We start from the raw sequence: 18753 nt of genomic DNA on the forward strand, positions 1-18753 counted from the left end.
CTTTGATGATTGCTACTCAAGCTCAAGGAGGAGACTCTAGAGGCTTTTGTTTAATAACAGAGATTCATCGTCCACCTTGAGGGACTCTCCAGAGGTTTATGACAAATTTAGATCTGATTTTTTTCAGATTCAACTGCCTCCTGCCAGCTCAAACAGTGATAATGATCAGTCAGAGGTTTCTAATAAACAGGATACAATGAAAGATTTTAGAAGATCAAGGGTGGGTGGGGAAAGCACCAAATGATCCTACTGTTTTAATTTACAAACAGTTGCTGCAGGGAAAAGATATTTCCCTCTTAAAACTGCTGGTGTCAGAGAAATGATAGAGACCATAGCTCAAAACAACATACCACCAGAGTTCTGCATACTAGGCGAAGTGCCCTTATTAGTCTGGAAAACTCCTTAAAGATGGGACATTGGCATAACAAGTGGATAATTACGTGTTATTTCAGGCAGTTATTACGTTGGCACATTCGAGATGTCAATTTATCTTCATATGAAGTATGTCCCAACCATCCAGAGGTCAGGAGACTTCTGTTAACCTTCCATCAGCCATTAACACCCACGGTTTTAATCTGGGGAGGTATTTGGAGTCAAAGATCTTTGTAAGAAGAGCTTTTGTGGCTGTAACTCCTGGGTCCTTACTATGTCAAAATTGTTCTGTTCCATCAGCCTCCCTTGCTGCAGATAGTAAGAGAACGACAAATGAACTCAGCAGCAAAGAGTTAAATGAAAACTCACACAAAACTGTTAAATCGGAGCCAGGCACGCTGGAAAATGGCCAGATATGAACTGTATTTGGGGTGGAGACCAGAAGCCAAACCACTAGATAAGAACAGCTTTGAGCAAAGCCATCAGAAGGAAGATCTTCAGATAAGCTTTGCTGAAGTGGAAAACACTGTTGCTTTTGTACAAGATGAAGTGTGTAATTTACCTAAGCAGAATAAAAGAGGCAGTGAAAATCCAAGGAGCATTATTTCCTTAAATAATGATGCTAAAGGAGGAACTGACACTATTAAGGATGCTCTGAAGTAAGACCCAAGTTAATTTCTTTGAATGGATCTAAAGTCTCATTGGGCATAGGTGGACAGAATTTTCAAGATTGGGATAAACTGGATCCCATCCAAAGCGATTCTTGACCTGGTGCTTATGAAATAGGACTACTGCTTGAACAGGATTTTGAGGCCTCTGATTTTAGGCTGATTGAAGGTGAAGAAGTTCTACAGAGTAAAGAAGCCAAACAGACTAAATCAGTAGGTCACTCTGTGGTTGAAATTGGTGACCAAAATTTTGTGACTTCCTGATTCATCTATGTTACTTGAAGCCTAACACAATTTGAAAGACAGCCTTTATGGTCTCAAACTTCATTAGAGGCAATGGAGGTGGCACAGAGTGATTCTGCCAGAATGAATGGACGACCTCCATCAGAAGAACCAGCATCAAATAGAGTAGAAACTCCAATTTCTGCAAAAATTAATTAAAAAATTCATTTGGAAGTAACTGTGTGACATTTAACATCTGTGAGGCCTTTATCTTTTATAACATGGAATGTTGGCTGGTTGGAGATCTAAGATTAAGGATGTCTCCTTAACTGAATATATTTCAGATTCTGATTTTGTGATGCTGCAGGAAATATGGTTTGATGAATAGCTTAGTTTAGCTCTTTCTCTTTTAATGCAGTTCCAGGCCAGGGTGGCCAGAACCTAAGGGGTATACTCGTGGGTCAAATGGGCCATAAGCCAGAATTGGGCTTTTAAAAAGCCAAATTGGGCCACCTAGTTCCAGGCTTGGGGAGAGGCAGATTATGTGGTGGATTGTTGGTCTCCATTGCTCTTCAAGCAACATTAATTGTGCTGCTACCCCTTGAGCATTTAGTGATGGCTGTTCAGTTCAAATTTGACAGTGCCAGCATATTACTGGTAAATGTTTATTTTCCATCAGGGCAGACCCACGCACAAAATCGATGAAATATAGGGGAAGTTTGAGGATTATTTGACTAAATTGTTACATTCCCTTCCTCATGCCTATGTTCTAGTTGTTGGGGATTTTAATGAGCTTATGGGCTTAAACGATATAGAGCTTTATCAAAAGTTCAAAGAAAGTCCACCTGATGTAGGTGATGCCCTATCTCTCTTGTTTCCTGACAATTCAAAGACTGGGTTGGAAACTATGCTGCTTTAGGTCTTGCAAGAACAATGGCCAAATTAGATTTATATTTATTAAATGGTGCAGTACAGGATGATTGGCCCATGGAATTCACTTCTGGGCTGGAGCTAAAATGTCTACAATCAATTATGATTATGATTATGGTTATGATTCCAAGAAATGTAATTGATTGAGGGAATTCAAGATGGCTAGCTGTCTGGACAGAGATCGTCTTCCTGTTGTATTATCTATTAAGCTTTTTGAGACAACCTTTTTAAAATAGAGATGAAGATTTCATTATTGCAGCTGAGGTTAAGCCCCTACAGGTTAGGTGGTCTGAGCCAGTTAGTGATCAAATGGCAATGGTCCTTAAGTCTGATAATTTGAAGGAGGCTAGATCTGCACTACTGTATAAGGGTACAAATGGAGGTATTATTGGCCATTATGAAAATTTAGTTCAGATTCTTAAGCCTGCCTTAATTGCATTAACAGCACAAAGTCCTATTAGATCAAATAGATATTCAAGATATTTGAAGTCCTGATTTGACCAGGAATACAAAGAGGCAAAAAGAAAACTTATTCAGAGCTATTAAGCCTATAAAGATAGTTCAAATGCCTTCCCTACTCAAAAAAGGGAATATTTTAAAAAGGGAATATAAGGTACTGCTTAAAATGAAAGAGGAAAACTGACCAAGCCACTTGGCTACAACTGATTAATGCTGCATGTATCAAAAATTCTTCATTATTTTGGCGCCTTGTGAAAAGTCAACCTTTATATTGTCCATCCCATTCTGCACCTCATATTTCTCCTAAAGTATAGGAAAATTATTTCCATGTTTCATTTACTGTGGTTGAGTCTGGAGATTGTTTTACAAAGTTGGATGTGGGCTTTTTACCCGAGTGGCCTGCAGTGTCAGCTACTGAAGTAACAACTTTAGTGCATCAGTTTAAAGTTGGTAAAGCCCCAGGAATTGATTTGATGACAGTTTAACTAATTCTAGTTCACTATTAATTGCCTCTTATAAAACAAGTTCTACAGTTATTTGAATGTCATAATTAAAAATATGCTTTTTCAAAATTAAATGAGTTGGACAGATTTTGAAATACTAGACATATGCAACAAGGGTTTGATCATGGGGACTAGAGGTCGTACATCATGAATAAGGGGCCATTCCAAGTTCCACATAAATTGCATGGGGAAAGAATGAATAAATTCTGCCTTGCTGCAGTGTTTCCCCATTCTTAAGATGTGATTGTTTGAAAATAGGTTTTATGCAGTAAACGGCCGAAACACTCCAGTGGCCAATACAATATTCCAACATCAATATAATGAAGTCCTCCTACCTGCAAATAAATGAAAGCATTTTTAAAGGCATTTTAGCAATATCCATTACAGGGGAAGGGGAAAAATATCTGTTACAGAGGAAGGGAAAACTGAAATGTAATAGCTGTTTCTCCTTCCAGCTGCCCTGTCAGCTCTTTGACTTTGGGGAACAGTGCCAACTACCCACAGAGCCTCACCTTGCTCCTTTGTATAGCCAGGTCAGTCCAAAATAAATCAGAAATTATCCATAACTTGATTATGGATGAGGGGACTGATCTGGTAAGTATTACAGAGACCTGGTTGGGAGAGCCTAGTGGCCCAATTTGGTCCCAGCTTCTCCCTTTGGGATATCCCCCCTGGGATATCTGCTGCGGAGCAGGTGGAGTGGCTATGGTCTATAAGAATGACATCTTCCTTTCCAGGATCCCTGTCAGAGCACCTGCCTATGTTGAGTGTGTGTACTTTAGCCTTGGGATCAGATAGACTGAGATTTCTGTGATATACCCATCACACCATTGCCCAAAAGAATCCCCAACCAAGCTGTCACATTTGGTTGCAGAGTTGGCATTTGAGATGCCCATGCTTATGGTGGTGGGTTACTTCAATGTCCACTTTGGAACTGAGTTGTCAGGTGCAGCTTGAGAGTTCATAGCAGCCATGACAACTACGGGCCTTTCCCAAGTAGTCTCAGGACCAACACATGATGTGGGTCACATACTCGATTTGGTTTTTTTCTCTAATCAAGGTGGTGTTATGTAGTTGGGGACTCCTATGATTTCCCCATTGGTGTAGTGGTTAGAGTGTTGGACTAGGACTGGGGGGACCTGAGTTCAAATCTCCATTCAGCAATGAAACTAACTGGGTGACTCTGGGCCACTTGCTTATCTCTCAGCCTAACCTACCTCAAAGGATTGTTGTGGTTATGTTGTGGTTATCCCTGGGATCCTCAAAAGAAAAAGTGGGATATCAATATAAGAATAAAATGGATGGATCACCACCTGGTGAAGTTTCGACTTGCAGCCACTAGTCACTAGGTAATAACCAGCATTTTGTATTTTGCCTAGAAAACTATTGGCAGCCAGTTTTTTCAAAACAGGAGTGATATGGTTTCTTCGGGACAACCTGGAGACCAATCTGTCAGCAGCATTCTGAGCCAACTGCAGAATGCACTTTGCAGAGGTGAAGGGCCTATTAGGATGGTCTTCGCAAGAAAGCTATTGGATACAATGGGATTCCAAGAAACCTTGGAGGGTTTTAAGATTGGCTCTGCCAGAGATCCTGTTGAGGGCCTGGAGAAAAACTGGAACAATGAGCTCACCAGGGTAGTAGACACGATCGCTCCTAAGCATCTTCTCCAACCTGCTTGTAGATTAGTTCCATGGTAGAAGGAAGAACTGTGGGACCTGAAGCAGCTAGGGCAACAACTAGAGTGCAAGTGGAAAAGGACTAGACTCAAATCTGACATATTACAGCACAGAGCACAATTGAAGAACTATGCTCTAGCACTACATACAGCAAAGAAGCAATTCTTTGCTGCACATCAGCAGGTTCACATCCAGCAGAATTGTCAAGGGTGGTGAGAGAACATATCGGAACCTTTCTGGCCCAGCAAAATACAAAGTACTGGTTATTACCTATAAATCTCTTAAAAGCTTGGGCCCAAGGTATTTAAGAAAAGGCTTTCTTTGTTATGAATCCTCCAGCCTATTTATGATCATCAGGGGTTAATCTGCGGGAGAAGGGACACATCTCTTCAGCCAAGCATTTTAGCTGAAGTTCCTTAGTGGAATTATATTGATTGCTTTAACTTCAAATTTTATATATTTTTTAAAATGTGTTACATTTTTTGTTTGGTTTGTTCTTGTAAACTGCCTAGAGACTTTGGTAGTGAGCGATATATAAATGTGCTACATAAATAAATAATCATAATACCTATGATTATAACACCATGAGACCCTGTAAGATCTGAAACAGATTCCTACTGGCCATATTTAACTAAATTATGTTTGATTGGAAGTCAACCACCCAGCTGTTATCCCAGCCAGTCATAGGAACATAGGAAGCTGCCATATACTAAGTCAGACCATGGCCACCATCTAGCTCAGTATTGTCTTCACAGACTGGCAGCGGCTTCTCCAAGATTGCAGGCAGAAATCTCTCTCAGCCCTATCTTGGAGATGCCAGGGAGGGAACTTGGAACCTTCTGTTCTTCCCAGAGCGGCTCCATCCCCTGAAGGGAATATCTTACAATGCTCACACTTCTAGTCTCCCATTCATATGCAACCAGGGTGGACCCTGCCTAGCTAAGGGGACAAGTCATGCTTGCTACCACAAGACCAGCTTCCTCTCATCAGTGATAAGCTGCTTGGCCAAGGACATACATGTTTAACAGTACAACTGCAGCACAGAATGGGTGGCTTTAGTCTCATACCAAGGTAACGTATGCAACACCCCTGGCTATCAGTTGGGCTGCTTTGCCAAACATGTAATGGTGTGGCAATTTGGTATTTTTGGAGTCTATTTACTGCTACCATATGGAGCTGTGGGGTTTTTTAAAAGTTGTCACGTTAATGGACAAAATGGCTTGCCAAATCTATCCTACATATATCTCCAACATGAATTTTAAAAGGTCACACTGCCCTATCTAGTTTTCATTAGAAAACTAGCAAACTTTATGTAACATATTTATATACTACTCACTACCAAAGTCTCTCGGTGATTTACAATAACGAAACAAAAAAACCCTAACACATTAAAACATACATAAAACTTGAAGTTAAAACAATCAACATTCAACTAAAACCATCAGCTAAGACGTCAACTAAAACGTTTGGCTGAAGAGATGTGTCTTCAGTGGTTTCCTAAAAACTATCAGGGAAGGAGCAGCTCTAATCTCTGCATAAAGTGCATTCCACAACCCTGGGCAACTACAAAGAAGGCTCGCAGGACAAGCCGGTGACACCCTTATACCTACTCCACGCTTCAACAAAATTAGCATTAGCAAAGCTAGCTATTCTACCAAAGAGAAGCAGTTCTGAACACAATTTCAATGGGCTGAAACACCAAGGAAGTAGATTTAGGCTAAACATGAGGAGGGATGTGCTAAGAGCTGTTGAACAGCGGAACACTCTGCCTTACACCACAGTGGACTCTCCTCTCGAGAGCCATCCACTGGACAACATAGGCTGGACAGTCATTTCTCAGTAACCAATTCCTGTACTGAACAGGAAGTTGGACTACATTTATTTATTCGATTTCTATACCACCCTTCTGAAATGGCTCAGGGCAGTTTACAATTAAAACAGAAACCATTAAAACCAACAATTAAAACAGAACTATAAATATAAACAACAATTAACAATTAAAACATCTTAAAAACAATTAAACTATCAAAACAATCAAAACCCTGAAAACTAGGTTAGCATTAAAACAATTAAAACTAATTAAAAACCCTGAAAAGCCAGGCCAAACAGATGAGCTTTAAGGGCTCTTTTGAAGGTCAGTCAGGAATTAAGATTGCAAATTTCTGCTGGAAGTGCATTCCACAGCCCGGGAGCAGCTACAGAGAAGGCCCGCCTCTGAATCGCCACCAAACGAACCGGTGGTAACTGGAGACGGACCTCCTCAGATGACCTTAACGTGCAGTGGGGATCATGTAGAAGAAGGCACTCTCTAAGATAAGATATATATTTTTTATTTATTACATTTCTATACTGCTCCATCCAAAGGCTCTGTGAAGAATACAACAAAAAACAACCAACAACAACAATTTAAAACTATTGGCTTAAAACAATATAAAACAAATTTAAACACAGTTTAAAACCAGTTAAAACATTTTAAAACAATTTGAAAACCTTGGAAGGCCAGACCAAACAAATAAGTTTTTAGGGCCAACAATAAGCACAAACCACAAGGCCAACAATAAGCACAAACCACAAATTTCTGCCGGGAGTTCACATTCCACAGCCCAGGATCAGCCACAGAGAAAGCATGGTTCTGAGTCACCACCAGACATACCAGTGGTAACTGGAAATGGACTTCTCCAGATGATCTCAGCATGTGGTGGGGATCATACAGAAGACGGCACTCTCTAAGGTAACCCGAACCTAAGCCATTTATGGCTTTAAAGGTAATAACCAGCACTTTGTATTTTGGCCAGAAATATATCAGCAGCCAGTGCAACTGTTTAAAGACAGGCATAATATGACCATATTATATATGACCATATACGCTCTCCAAGTTACTCCAGAGACCAATCTGGCTGCTACATTTTGAACTAATTGAAGTTTCTGAACTACATACAAAGGCAGCTCCGCACAGAGTGCATTGCAATATTCTAGCCTGGAGGCTACCAGCTGATGCACCACTGTTTTTAGATTGTTCTCTTCAAGGAATTGACGTAGCTGTCAAATCAGCCAAAGCTGGTGGAAAGTGCTCCTGGCCACAGCCTCCACCTGAGATTCCAAGGTGAGGCCTGGATCCAAGAGCACTCCCAAGCTGCATACCTGTTCCTTCTGGGGGAGTGTAACCCCATCCAACACAGGAAGATCTAACTCATCCCTCAAATTTAAATCCCGCACATTGAGCACCTCTGTCTTGCTTGGATTCAACTTCCATTTGTTGTCCCTCATCCAGCCTATTACTGCCTTAGGCAGGCATTTAGGGAACGAGTGCGATTTCCAGACGATGACGACCGACAACAATGAGAAATAGATTTGGGTGTCATCAGCATACCGATAAAACCCTGCACCAAAACCCATGATGACTTCACCCAACAGATTCATGAAGATATTAAAAAGCTATAAACACAAATTCGTTGGCGGCCCCATAACAATTGCTCTCTCAGTGCTAGATTTAGGCACAAACTAAGTAGGCTACAGCTTAGGGCCTCATATTATGAGGGGCCTCTGAATACCTAATTATTTGACTGAATTTCCAATAATTGGTTGAAATATAAAGGAGAAAGGGGAAAAGTCTCTAAATAGAGAATATTCTTCTGGCAAGACAATAATGCACTTGTATATGGCTACACAACATCATATTGAGTTTATAAATTTTTGTGGAAATAACTAAGTTCAGTGTAAGCTGAAATTTTGTTGGACCAGGACCTGGTTTAGACCAACTCCCGCCATCACAGTTACAGACAGTGTTAGTCTCTTCATATGCATGCTGTTATAGCCAAAAGCAGTGTGGTGAGCGGGGAAGGTGAGTGACACTCAGACAGAACTTCCAACGTGTTTTCTAATGTTATGGGGCCTCTGCAGCTTGACATAGCTTAGGGCCTCAGCATGCCATGATCTGGCTCTGGAAGACATCCAACGTAACCTCCAGCTCTAAAATTTTAATTAAAGTATCAGTTCATACTTTAATCACTCAAAATTAAAGCTAGGCAATCTTAGTCTCAAAATGGGCTACAGTAAATCTGCCAAACATTTTTGTCCCTTGCTGACCTGATCTAGGAAATTAACTGTATAATTAAGCATAATATAATATAATTATACTAATATGACAATTACTTCAGTTCTATTAATGTTTTATCTAGCTCCTTACTAGCTTTTGCCCAGGTTCTATGAGTCTATCCCCATTTCCTCCTATGACCACACACAAAACTTAGATAATCTGAACATGGTAGCCAGCCCTTCACAGTCATATTGCTGATGCAGTCTAATTGCACAACTAGAAAGGTGTCCTGTTCCCACCCCACTCATAGCAGCAGCCATTCACAAGTAGTTTGTTACATGCTCCCTGTTTCTCTATCTACTAAAGAGGTCCCAGAGCAGAAGTTAGCTCTGGATGACAGAACATCAGAGACTTAGTGTGCTTTTTGCTGTGTTTAGAATTATACACACAAAATCCAAGTGGAGGCAACCAACCAACAGTACTCCAACCCCTGCTAACTTGGCAAAGTGGCACCTTTTAACGTGGTGATTCTCTTCACTGAGCAGGGGGAGAGTAACTGGCCCTATCCACCCCCAGCACAGTATCTCCAGTGACTGTTGCTGGTGTCTATCTGATGTTTCTTTTTAGATTGTGAGCCTTTTGGGGACAGGGATCCATCTTATTTATTTATTATTTCTCTGTGTAAACCACCCTGATCCATTTTTGGAAGGACGGTATAGAAATCAATCAATCAAATAAATAAGTACTCCAAGACAGCACTTCTGCTACCCCACATCATATCCCTAGAGAGAACATACACTCACAAGGTTCCTTTAGCCAACTCTCATTCTCTCCCCAAATGCAAAGTTGTTCTTCACTCACACCCAGCCACCCTTTCCACAAGTTCGGGAAGGGTGACATCTTTCCCCAAGCTCTAATGGGTCTCTCCTCTTAGCCATCTCTTGTCAACTAGCTCCACTCATTGATCTGACCATTCTGATTACCATCAAGCAGTCGGGCTAATAAACTGCTGGTCATTCAACAACTGTTTTACATGTGTTTGCTCTTTAAATAATTGTTTGATCTTTATCCTGGAATCTATCTATTTAACAGCTCATCTTCTCTGTCTACACGTCAATTCTCTCACAGATTCTTTCTCAGGGATTGTGGTTTTTTTCATTTTAGAATAAAATGAAGGAGCCAAATTTTAAAATATCTGAGACTGATACTAGTATAAAAGCTGGTCAGGAACCTGGATAATAAAATTCCTTCAAGCTCTGATCTGGGCAAAGTTCTGCTTGGAGACCATTAGTGGAATGAGATTCTGCTCTGTAGACAAGAATAAATTAAAGCAAATGCTACAACAACAATCACCTAGAGTTTACCAACATATTATATCATACATATTAAGTTTGGTCAACTATTTTGTTAGGGATTTCTGCTCTTGCGGTCTAAACATGTGTGGAAAAACAGATTCCTAAGTTTACCACAATCAATAGTAACTCACAGACAGGACTTTTCTTTTTTCTAGATCTGTTCAGTTCTTTTGCAAGTTACAGTTATTGCAAGATACAGTTCAGTATCAAAAAGTGATAATCTTATATGTCTGAGTGACCTGGACTGAAAAAAAAAGTCTAGAGCAGCAACAAATAGCCTCATATCAGCAGAACGTAACAAGAAGTTCAGGTAAGAATTAATCCGCCTATTTTCCTTTCACTATAATCTTAATTGATTATCTTTACAAGTTAGCCCACTTCTGCCTTAAATGTTCACCTGTCTGCCATCTTAAAATTGAATTATCAAACTACGCCATTGGTGTCCCTACAACTGCATCAAATTTTGTCCAAATTGGTTTAGGCATTGTGAAGTTGATAGGGACAGACAGACAGACACACACAACTCAACTCACTCACAAGCTTACTTTCCTTATGAAAAGTAGATTAAAAAGTGTAGTACATGAGGCTATAGTACAGCAATACTCTCACAACTATCTAAAAAAAAAATCAATAACTATTATAAAGCCACTGGACTCAGTTCCCAAACCACAGAGAAGCATAGTCCATATGAACAGTTGAGTTTTTGCGATCTTGGTCAAACAGTCATGTCCCCACACAAGAATCATTTAATTCCCCTTCTTTTAAAAAGCCATTTGCACCATCAATCCCTTTCATCACAGTTCAGCATTAAACAAAACCAGTCCATGTACCTAATCCTTTGCATTCATATTGGAGCTAGAAGAGTGTCCTGAAGGCACTCAGAATAACTCAAGTTTGTCAGCTGCATAACAATACCTTGCATCATACCAGTCTAATTTACTGTGTAGTGGTAAAACTCCCATAGTATTGATTTTACATCACAGAGTAACTAACTACTTTATTACCAAGCTGGCACTGCATGAAATCAAGTAGCTACATGGTTGCTTTTATTTATTTTCAGCTTAATAGAACACTGCAGCAGCTCAAAACATCCATCCCATTCTTTAAAAATGCGCAAATTGTGAATATGAACCAAGCACCTCTGAAGTCACAGAAGTTATTATTGACTCAGCACAGACTGTCATTTAAAGTCTCTCTCTTAGCAGTGTCAATTTTCTGTGGCGCTTGAAAGCTTTAAGGCAGGCCCATCCATTCTCAGTTTTATAGCAAGACATGCCATAAATTCATAAGGTAAGGTAACTGCTTCTTTGATAAATGCATGGCATTCCATGTGTTATAAAGGGAAATAAAGTAACAGAAGAGCAGTTAAGGGGCTTCATCTCACACCACAGCAGTAAACCTTTGGAAGAGAGAGCTGTATGGGCAGAGGCAATTGCATGGAACCTGCCCACCCAACTGCTGCCTTTCCTCATGGGTAGTTAGTTGACAAGCAAGTGGGAAAGGCCTATTACAGTCGGCCCTGTCCATGCAGTTCCAGGCTTCCAAACATTACCATAGTGCTTTAGGATGAAGCAGTGGAAAAGCAGCTCCTCCTACACCTACACCATTACAGTGACATGGGAAGGAACCTTAACACATGCACAGTATTTATAAACAATCCATCAACAGACTTCAAATTCAGTAGGTAGCATATTTCATACAAGTATATCAATTTAAGTCTACTATATAATGCTATAAAAAAATCAAGGCATCTTACCATAACTAGATATTTGCAACACAAATAACACAAGTCTAACCAGATTGAAGAGACTAAAATATATTAGGTTTCTCTGTGTGAAGGGATAAAGAGAGATAAATAGCAGCAATTTTTAATTAAAAACCACATTAGCTTTCAACTGGCTATTGCATTTAGGAGAGAAAAGGTCCAAGAACCCAGTTAAGTGTTTCTTGTAATTTTGCTAACTAAGGTTTTTAGGAATGCTGCAGAACTCTTCTATAACAAAGTGCCCAAGAATTTCATCATCGTAACTAAAACAAAAACAAAAACAAGTGTGTTTGCATGCCTTTCATTAATTTTTGTCTTAGGTTTGTTGTCTCTGTAACAAATCTTATAGCTTTGATTATTAGAATCTCATGCTTTTTCTCAGTAAACTAGAAACTGAGATTCTAAACAACTTTATAGAAACTTAGAACAAAATATTTAAACTGACAAGAGAACAAATTTTGTTTTAAAGGCAAGCATTCAGGATTAAAGCGTTCACAACAAATAGTTCTCTCATCATCCACAAATGAATTATTTTGCCAGTGCTGAGAATACTACTTTTACATTACTATCAGAAATAGTAGTTTCCTTAGAAAGGTAGCGAGCGTGTTTGTGTGCCCCTGCCAGACTTATTTGATGCCCTGTCTTATTTTTTTTTAAAGGACTAACAAAGAGCTGAATTCTAGTAATGCTATTGTAACTTCTAAATGCAAAAACTTATGCTGTAGCCCTAGGTCTATCATATTAGAGAGTCAAGCTAGCAACATCCAGCAGTGAAGGTTGATTAATCATAAACAAAGTTTTCATATTATTGCTGATTATAGAAACAAATTTGCATGCACACAGTAATGTACCATATGTTGAGATTTTGCAGCACAACTGTAAATACTGAGAAGCTTGTTCTGTTAGCATTACTAGTAGCTTCTTCAATGAATTTTTTTTTTTACAATCTTACTTGTATAGCAAGTATATACAACCAGCAACTTTGTACATTTGTACTTTGTACTCACTTGATCAATTTAAAATTAATCCCAATATTTTAAACAAGTCTCTCTGCGTATATTAAGTTAATGATGCTATGGATATGCAATTACACTACTGTATAGTTACATAAAAATGTATCTTCATTTTAATTTACATATATTATGGAATAAATTCTGAGTATTAGAGAAAACAGGTGCTTTGTATATTCCTCTTATAGACTTAGTAACATGACTGAAAAATAATTTTACATGTTTATAGAAGTATCAGTCTTATGACAAAGTCTCTATTTCATAACAGCAGCAAAAGAGACCACATGCTTTACTCTAAATTATTCCAAAAACATATAGCATTGTTAGTCATGAGAGAATGTTAGGAACCCAGAAAAAGCACATTTACCTTATTATGCCCAAATGGCAACATTATCTCATTTTCAGTTTAGAGAAGTACACAGTCTTTGGCTTCACGAAGATCCATTCACGATCAAAAATAGTCCTTTAAAATGGGTTGCCCAGTTGACGAAACTGTTTAGCTCCAGCTTGAAGCAATGGCTTCTTCTGCTCTGAACTGCAGCCACTGAAAGAGTGACTGTAAGAGGAAACCGTGAAGTGTGAATACAGTTGCTTCACAGCTTTAAAAAGGATATGACTCAACTAGTCTCCCATCTCCCTGTACTACATCTTTTGGCTTATGTGAACATGAAATCCACAATGAAAATCCACAATGAAAATCCACAATAAAATTATGTGAAGATGAAATCTACTTCTGTTGGATCTCAAACCGAGTAAGAACACAATACTTTGTGTGTGTGTTTTTAAATGTTAACACAACTCAACTACAGCAGCACGAACTCTGGAACTGCTAAAGTTATGCAGCTGGAATCAACACTAGCATACAGTAAAGGTCCAAGAGAAAAAAACAAGGACTCAAAATACATTGGCTCAGATCCACATGTGCCACTTCATAATCAGAAGGCACTTCAAGTATTTACCCCTTTGTTGCAACCCCTACACCTCTTGACATACTAACAGTGTTCCCTCTAAGGTGTGCGCACAAGTTTTTTAATGTCTGCTCAGTTGATTGTAGATCCCGCTCAGGTTGAATCATTCTGAATGCATGTGCGTGCACACTGCCTTGATACTGCTGCCCAGAACAAAACATATTCCACCCACAGATGAAAAAAAATTATAGAGAACACTGCATACCAGTCTGAACTTCAAGCAGCATTTTTCAAGGGCAACAGAAGATTCAATGGGAAGAGGGAGGCAGAAAAGTCTCGCTTTGAGAACAGAACTCCATGCATGGAAGTTGGGATCAGTGTTCTCTCTAACAGGGATTCCCAGATGTTGTTGAGTACAACTCCCAGAATCCCCGGCCGCAATGGCTTTTGCTTGGGGATTATGAGAGTTGTAGTCCACAACATCTGAGAATCTGTTAGAGGGAACACTGGTTGGGTTCCAAGTCATTGAAAAGTGTGTTTCTCCACAAGTTTGCATGATGCAAACTTACTATGGTAATATCAAATTAATCACTATAAATGGCCATGTGTATCAAGGAACCCAGTGCCTGCAAGCAGCCCTTAGGAAAGTGGGTGGGAAGGAACTGCTGACTCGGTCCACAGCAAACTCATTTGCCTCCTAGTTGTGCAGGATGGGAGCCACCAGCCTCTGAAACTCTTTATGAAGCTAGCAATTAACCAGCAATTGCAGGCCAAATGGCAGAAAGGAGCAGGGCTGGCAGTAGAGTGAGCAGCTGAGCAGAGATTTGACTCCAGCTCCTTTCAGAAGGTATGGGGTTAGGGAACACGATAGCCAACTGGAGCAGAGCCATCCAGTTCCTCCCATTTGCACTAGAAATAAGCCACCCACCACCCCTAACAGAGGCAGGTTGACAACACTTCTGTCTTTCTGCTGCAGCTAAAACTAGGCAGTAGTTGTTGCTTTCTCTTGCTGATTTTGCTTTGCCTTCCTTATTAAATTGCTAGGACTCTATAACTTTGGAGTACAGAAAAGGCTAAGTCTTCCTATCCAACCAAACTAGTGAATACAGCAGGTACTTGTTTCCACACTCTGACTCTATGCTTGCCTTGGACTTGACATACTCCTGTGATACAATGCTAAAAGACTAATGCTCATACCAGGGGTTTTCAAGCTTGGGTCTCCAGATGATGCTGGAGTAGGACTTGCAGCATCCGAAGGGTATTGTGCCTGGAGATTATGGGAGCTGTAGTCCAAAAACATCTGAGGATCCAAGATTGAGAACCCCTAGCTTCTACTATCCATTTAGCAGACCTGATAAGTTTGCATTAATGCATCTATTCTAAGAAGAATGCAAACTTTATCTTACAAGTTGTCAGTTAGGATTATCTCCCCTCATAGGCCTGCTGCAGATGTAGTGTTGCCGGTTTCTTAACTGTGGTTAAGAAATTTGACTGAGCCACAGACTCACATGCTTCTAGTCTGCTCTCATTCTGCTCCACCACCCACTCCTCTCTCCATTTCGTGAACTCCATCCTCCTTCAGTTGCCACCCTCATCAGTGTGTAGCATCACATCCACATTAACACTAAACTGGGTTATGCTGGCTAAAGTTGAATGTGGTCAATGTTCACCTTTATCAGCATCTTGCAAGCCTTAATATTGCACCATGGTTAATGCCATCGAAGGGAGTAAGTTGAGAGGAGCAAGTGCTGCCACTCCTGGCCTCTTAGCCATCAAAAGACTGTAAGCATTACACACATTACTGAGAAATGGGTTCGCTTTTCTCTGGGGCTGAAGAAAGTTGGGTACTAGTATGGGAGCCACACACAGGAGCTGGATGGGCAAGGAAAGCTAGAACCTAGGGAACCTAGATAGCCCCACTGGAAGCAGACAGGAACACAGACCTGACTGCAAAGAAAGACCCCCTCCTGCTCCCATCCAGGAGTGCCACAAATACCCACTAGTGCCCTTTGTGGCACTCATGGCACAGGTTGGCCACCTGTTAGGCAAACAATGCCATATCTATTTCAGTTATACACATTAGCCATAGTTTGCTGTTTAGCAGAGTGAGGACATACAGTATATCACTGTGTTCATAGTATAGTCTGAGTGCTAAAGGACTGCATGACATGGCAATGGGGGGGGGGGAGAGACACACAAAGTACTTCAATACCGGGTACTACTAGTAAAAGCCCAAAAATGTGTACAGAAGTACCAGTATTAAGTCTATTCTAACTACCTGGGTTCCTACCAGTCAATGGGAGGAATGAGCTCCATTTCCAAGAAAAGTTGTTTAAAAAAACCCACAAGTGCGAACATCCCAACTCCCAATGCAATACAAGACAGTAATATCAACCAAGAAAGAACCGACTGCTTGCAACAGCAAACCAAAACTCCTTCCAACACGCCTCTAGATTTCTTGTAGTAACTACTAATAGGAGAGCGCAAAGAAAGCAAATCAACTTAACTACTGTATACAGTCTTAAAAGAACTATCAACGAGACTGAACAGCAACAGAAACTTTTCACTTCTGCAAGAATGTAGGTCGATGAGCCCAGCTCTGCTGCAACTCAGACAAGGTTTGTTACGAAAGTGGAGATTTTAAAAGCATTTTCTAGAGATTAATACAATGCTTTCTGCATAGCATACACACTAGTAACTAGTAACAGAAAGAGAGCAGTTCAGACTTTTGCTTCTCCATACACCTTCCTATCAATATAAAATAGCCCCTCAGTGTGTGAGGTTCCCCACATCTCAAACACCAAGACTAAAGTGTGTCACATGGCATGTGCCAGACACCGTCCCTTCAGTCTCCATTTCCTTTAGCATTCTGTTTCAGCTAAATATTCTATTGTGTTTTTTATTCTTCCTTCCTTCTTAGGCTGGTGCTTCCCTTTGATGCTCTTATTACGTAGTATGTCTACAGCTCATGCACACTAGTCTCCATGAGATCAAACTGTTACTGTTGTCCATGTTGCAGACTTGGAACCAGGTCAGGGAGGACTTGAGCTTCCCCCCCCCCCCAACTCCAGCCTTTCAGGGAGGGCTAGGAAGTGCACACTCTTTATCAGTCCATTTCTGCAATGTTCCAAATTGATTTATGTGGCCAGTGGTCCTTTCCATGCAATCATCTCACACTGAGCACATGCACACACAAAAAGTGAGCAAGGCAATGAGGACAAGTTCATAATGCCTACTGGGAACTATTGACAGATCTCAAAAACATAGAAGCGGTCTACGCAATGAAGAATATGTATTCTACAGATAGGAGCATTTGATTCACCTTTGTAAGAGGTTTAGCTTGGATGACAGAGACGCCGCTCAAATATTCTGTTCTTTTAAATAGTAAGGAGGCAAAACTATGCTAGCTAAACTGCAGAGACTGATCACAACTGTGGAGTGCCTTGCCAGATCTACAGTGGACTGCAAATAGGGATTAAGTGCAATGAATCTAACTGCTCTGGACAATTGAGTGTCTCCGTGAAGCAAATAATCACCCCTATTTATCAAATTGAACAGACCTTCATTGCAGCTTTTTCAGCTGGAGCAGTATACAGAGCAACCAGCATGTAATCCGCAGTGTATGGCATGGATAAACCTTATGCACATGGTAGAATTTTAGGCTTTTAGACATTGCATTGAGAAGCAGAAGTCGTTGAAGGCTCATATTGGCTCATGTAATTATTTCTGCAAGTTGTGTGATCTGGTGTAATTGAGCTAGACTTCACACTCAGGTTTGTTGTAGTTCCATTTTTGTGAGAACTGACATTATGCAGTCATTTTATTTCTAAAGCATTTTGTGTGTCAATAAGCAGTATTCCATGAATTGCAATGTGAAATTGGTCATTATTTATAACTATTGTAGGTGACGGTTAAGTGAAATAGATCAGTGGAAACATCAGGTTAAATGCATGTTAACCTCTACGGGTCTTCCCAAAGGCATTTTAGGTTTTATGGCCTGCTCAGAATGGATACTGGCAGGGTGAAAAGCAATATACCTAATCACTACATCTCAGCCCAATATATAGAAAACAGCAAGTGGGCCTCATGATAGCACAAGAGAAGCGTTTCTCATGAAGCATCAGAACAAAGTTGATTTCTTATAAATTCTATCTTTTTGTGATTACTTCAGTGTCATATTCAGGCTTCAAATACTAAAATCTAAAACAAAGAGTTCCTTCTAAAAGAATAAATCGGAGAACAAAAGTCAGTTTTCAACTTGCGCTTAACTGATTGATGATGGGTAGCAGCAAAGGAATATTTCAGCCTGTTCCATTACGAATGGAATTACTTCATTTATCCAAAATTAGCAGCCTCCCCGCCCCCCCCCGAACATGTACATTTTTCAAGAATGATACAAAGTGTGTAATGCATTCATGCTGGAATCCCCGGTAATTTATAGGACACCTGCTTGCTTTTTACAAGACTGACATATGGCACTTTTCAGGAGTCAACAGGCTGCTAGAACACATAATAAAGAACAAGGTAATACAAAAAGAACAAATCTTTAAAAGTGGTATTCCCCATCTTTGCTTAAAAGATCCTTAAAAAGCTGAGGTTCTGATTTAGCTGCTCAGTTTTGTAATAATGGATTATTCACTAGATCTCCTCACTCAAAATTGCCATCAGCAGAAGAGTTGGTGGAACACAAGCTCCTTCCACAAGACCCCACCACAATGCTCCAAATGTATGCAGGAAGTGGTGGGGATATGATGCCTTAATCACTATAATCAGTCCACTCTTCTCCCTCTATCACTGCAATGGAAGGGACCAAAGAGATGTACTATGAAGGAAGACATGTTGGATC

The 18753-nt window shown here is 40.1% G+C and overlaps 1 protein-coding gene across 15 annotated transcripts in view; it reads right to left on the reverse strand.

The window, feature by feature from the left end:
- Positions 1 to 18753, reverse strand: part of MCTP1 (multiple C2 and transmembrane domain containing 1) — a 335774-nt gene that overhangs the window by 248609 nt on the left and 68412 nt on the right. The window contains exon 1 of one of the 15 annotated variants that reach the window (XM_053298679.1): positions 13367 to 13524. The exons of the other annotated variants lie outside the window; for them this stretch is intronic. Coding sequence (XP_053154654.1) covers positions 13367 to 13390 — 24 coding nt within the window. The 5' untranslated portion in view covers positions 13391 to 13524. Of the gene's footprint in view, positions 1 to 13366; positions 13525 to 18753 lie in introns of those variants that run through there. 15 annotated transcript variants of the gene reach the window in all.

Source organism: Hemicordylus capensis, chromosome 2 (genome assembly GCF_027244095.1).
Source record: "Hemicordylus capensis ecotype Gifberg chromosome 2, rHemCap1.1.pri, whole genome shotgun sequence".
In the NCBI taxonomy this organism is placed as follows: domain Eukaryota; kingdom Metazoa; phylum Chordata; class Lepidosauria; order Squamata; family Cordylidae; genus Hemicordylus; species Hemicordylus capensis.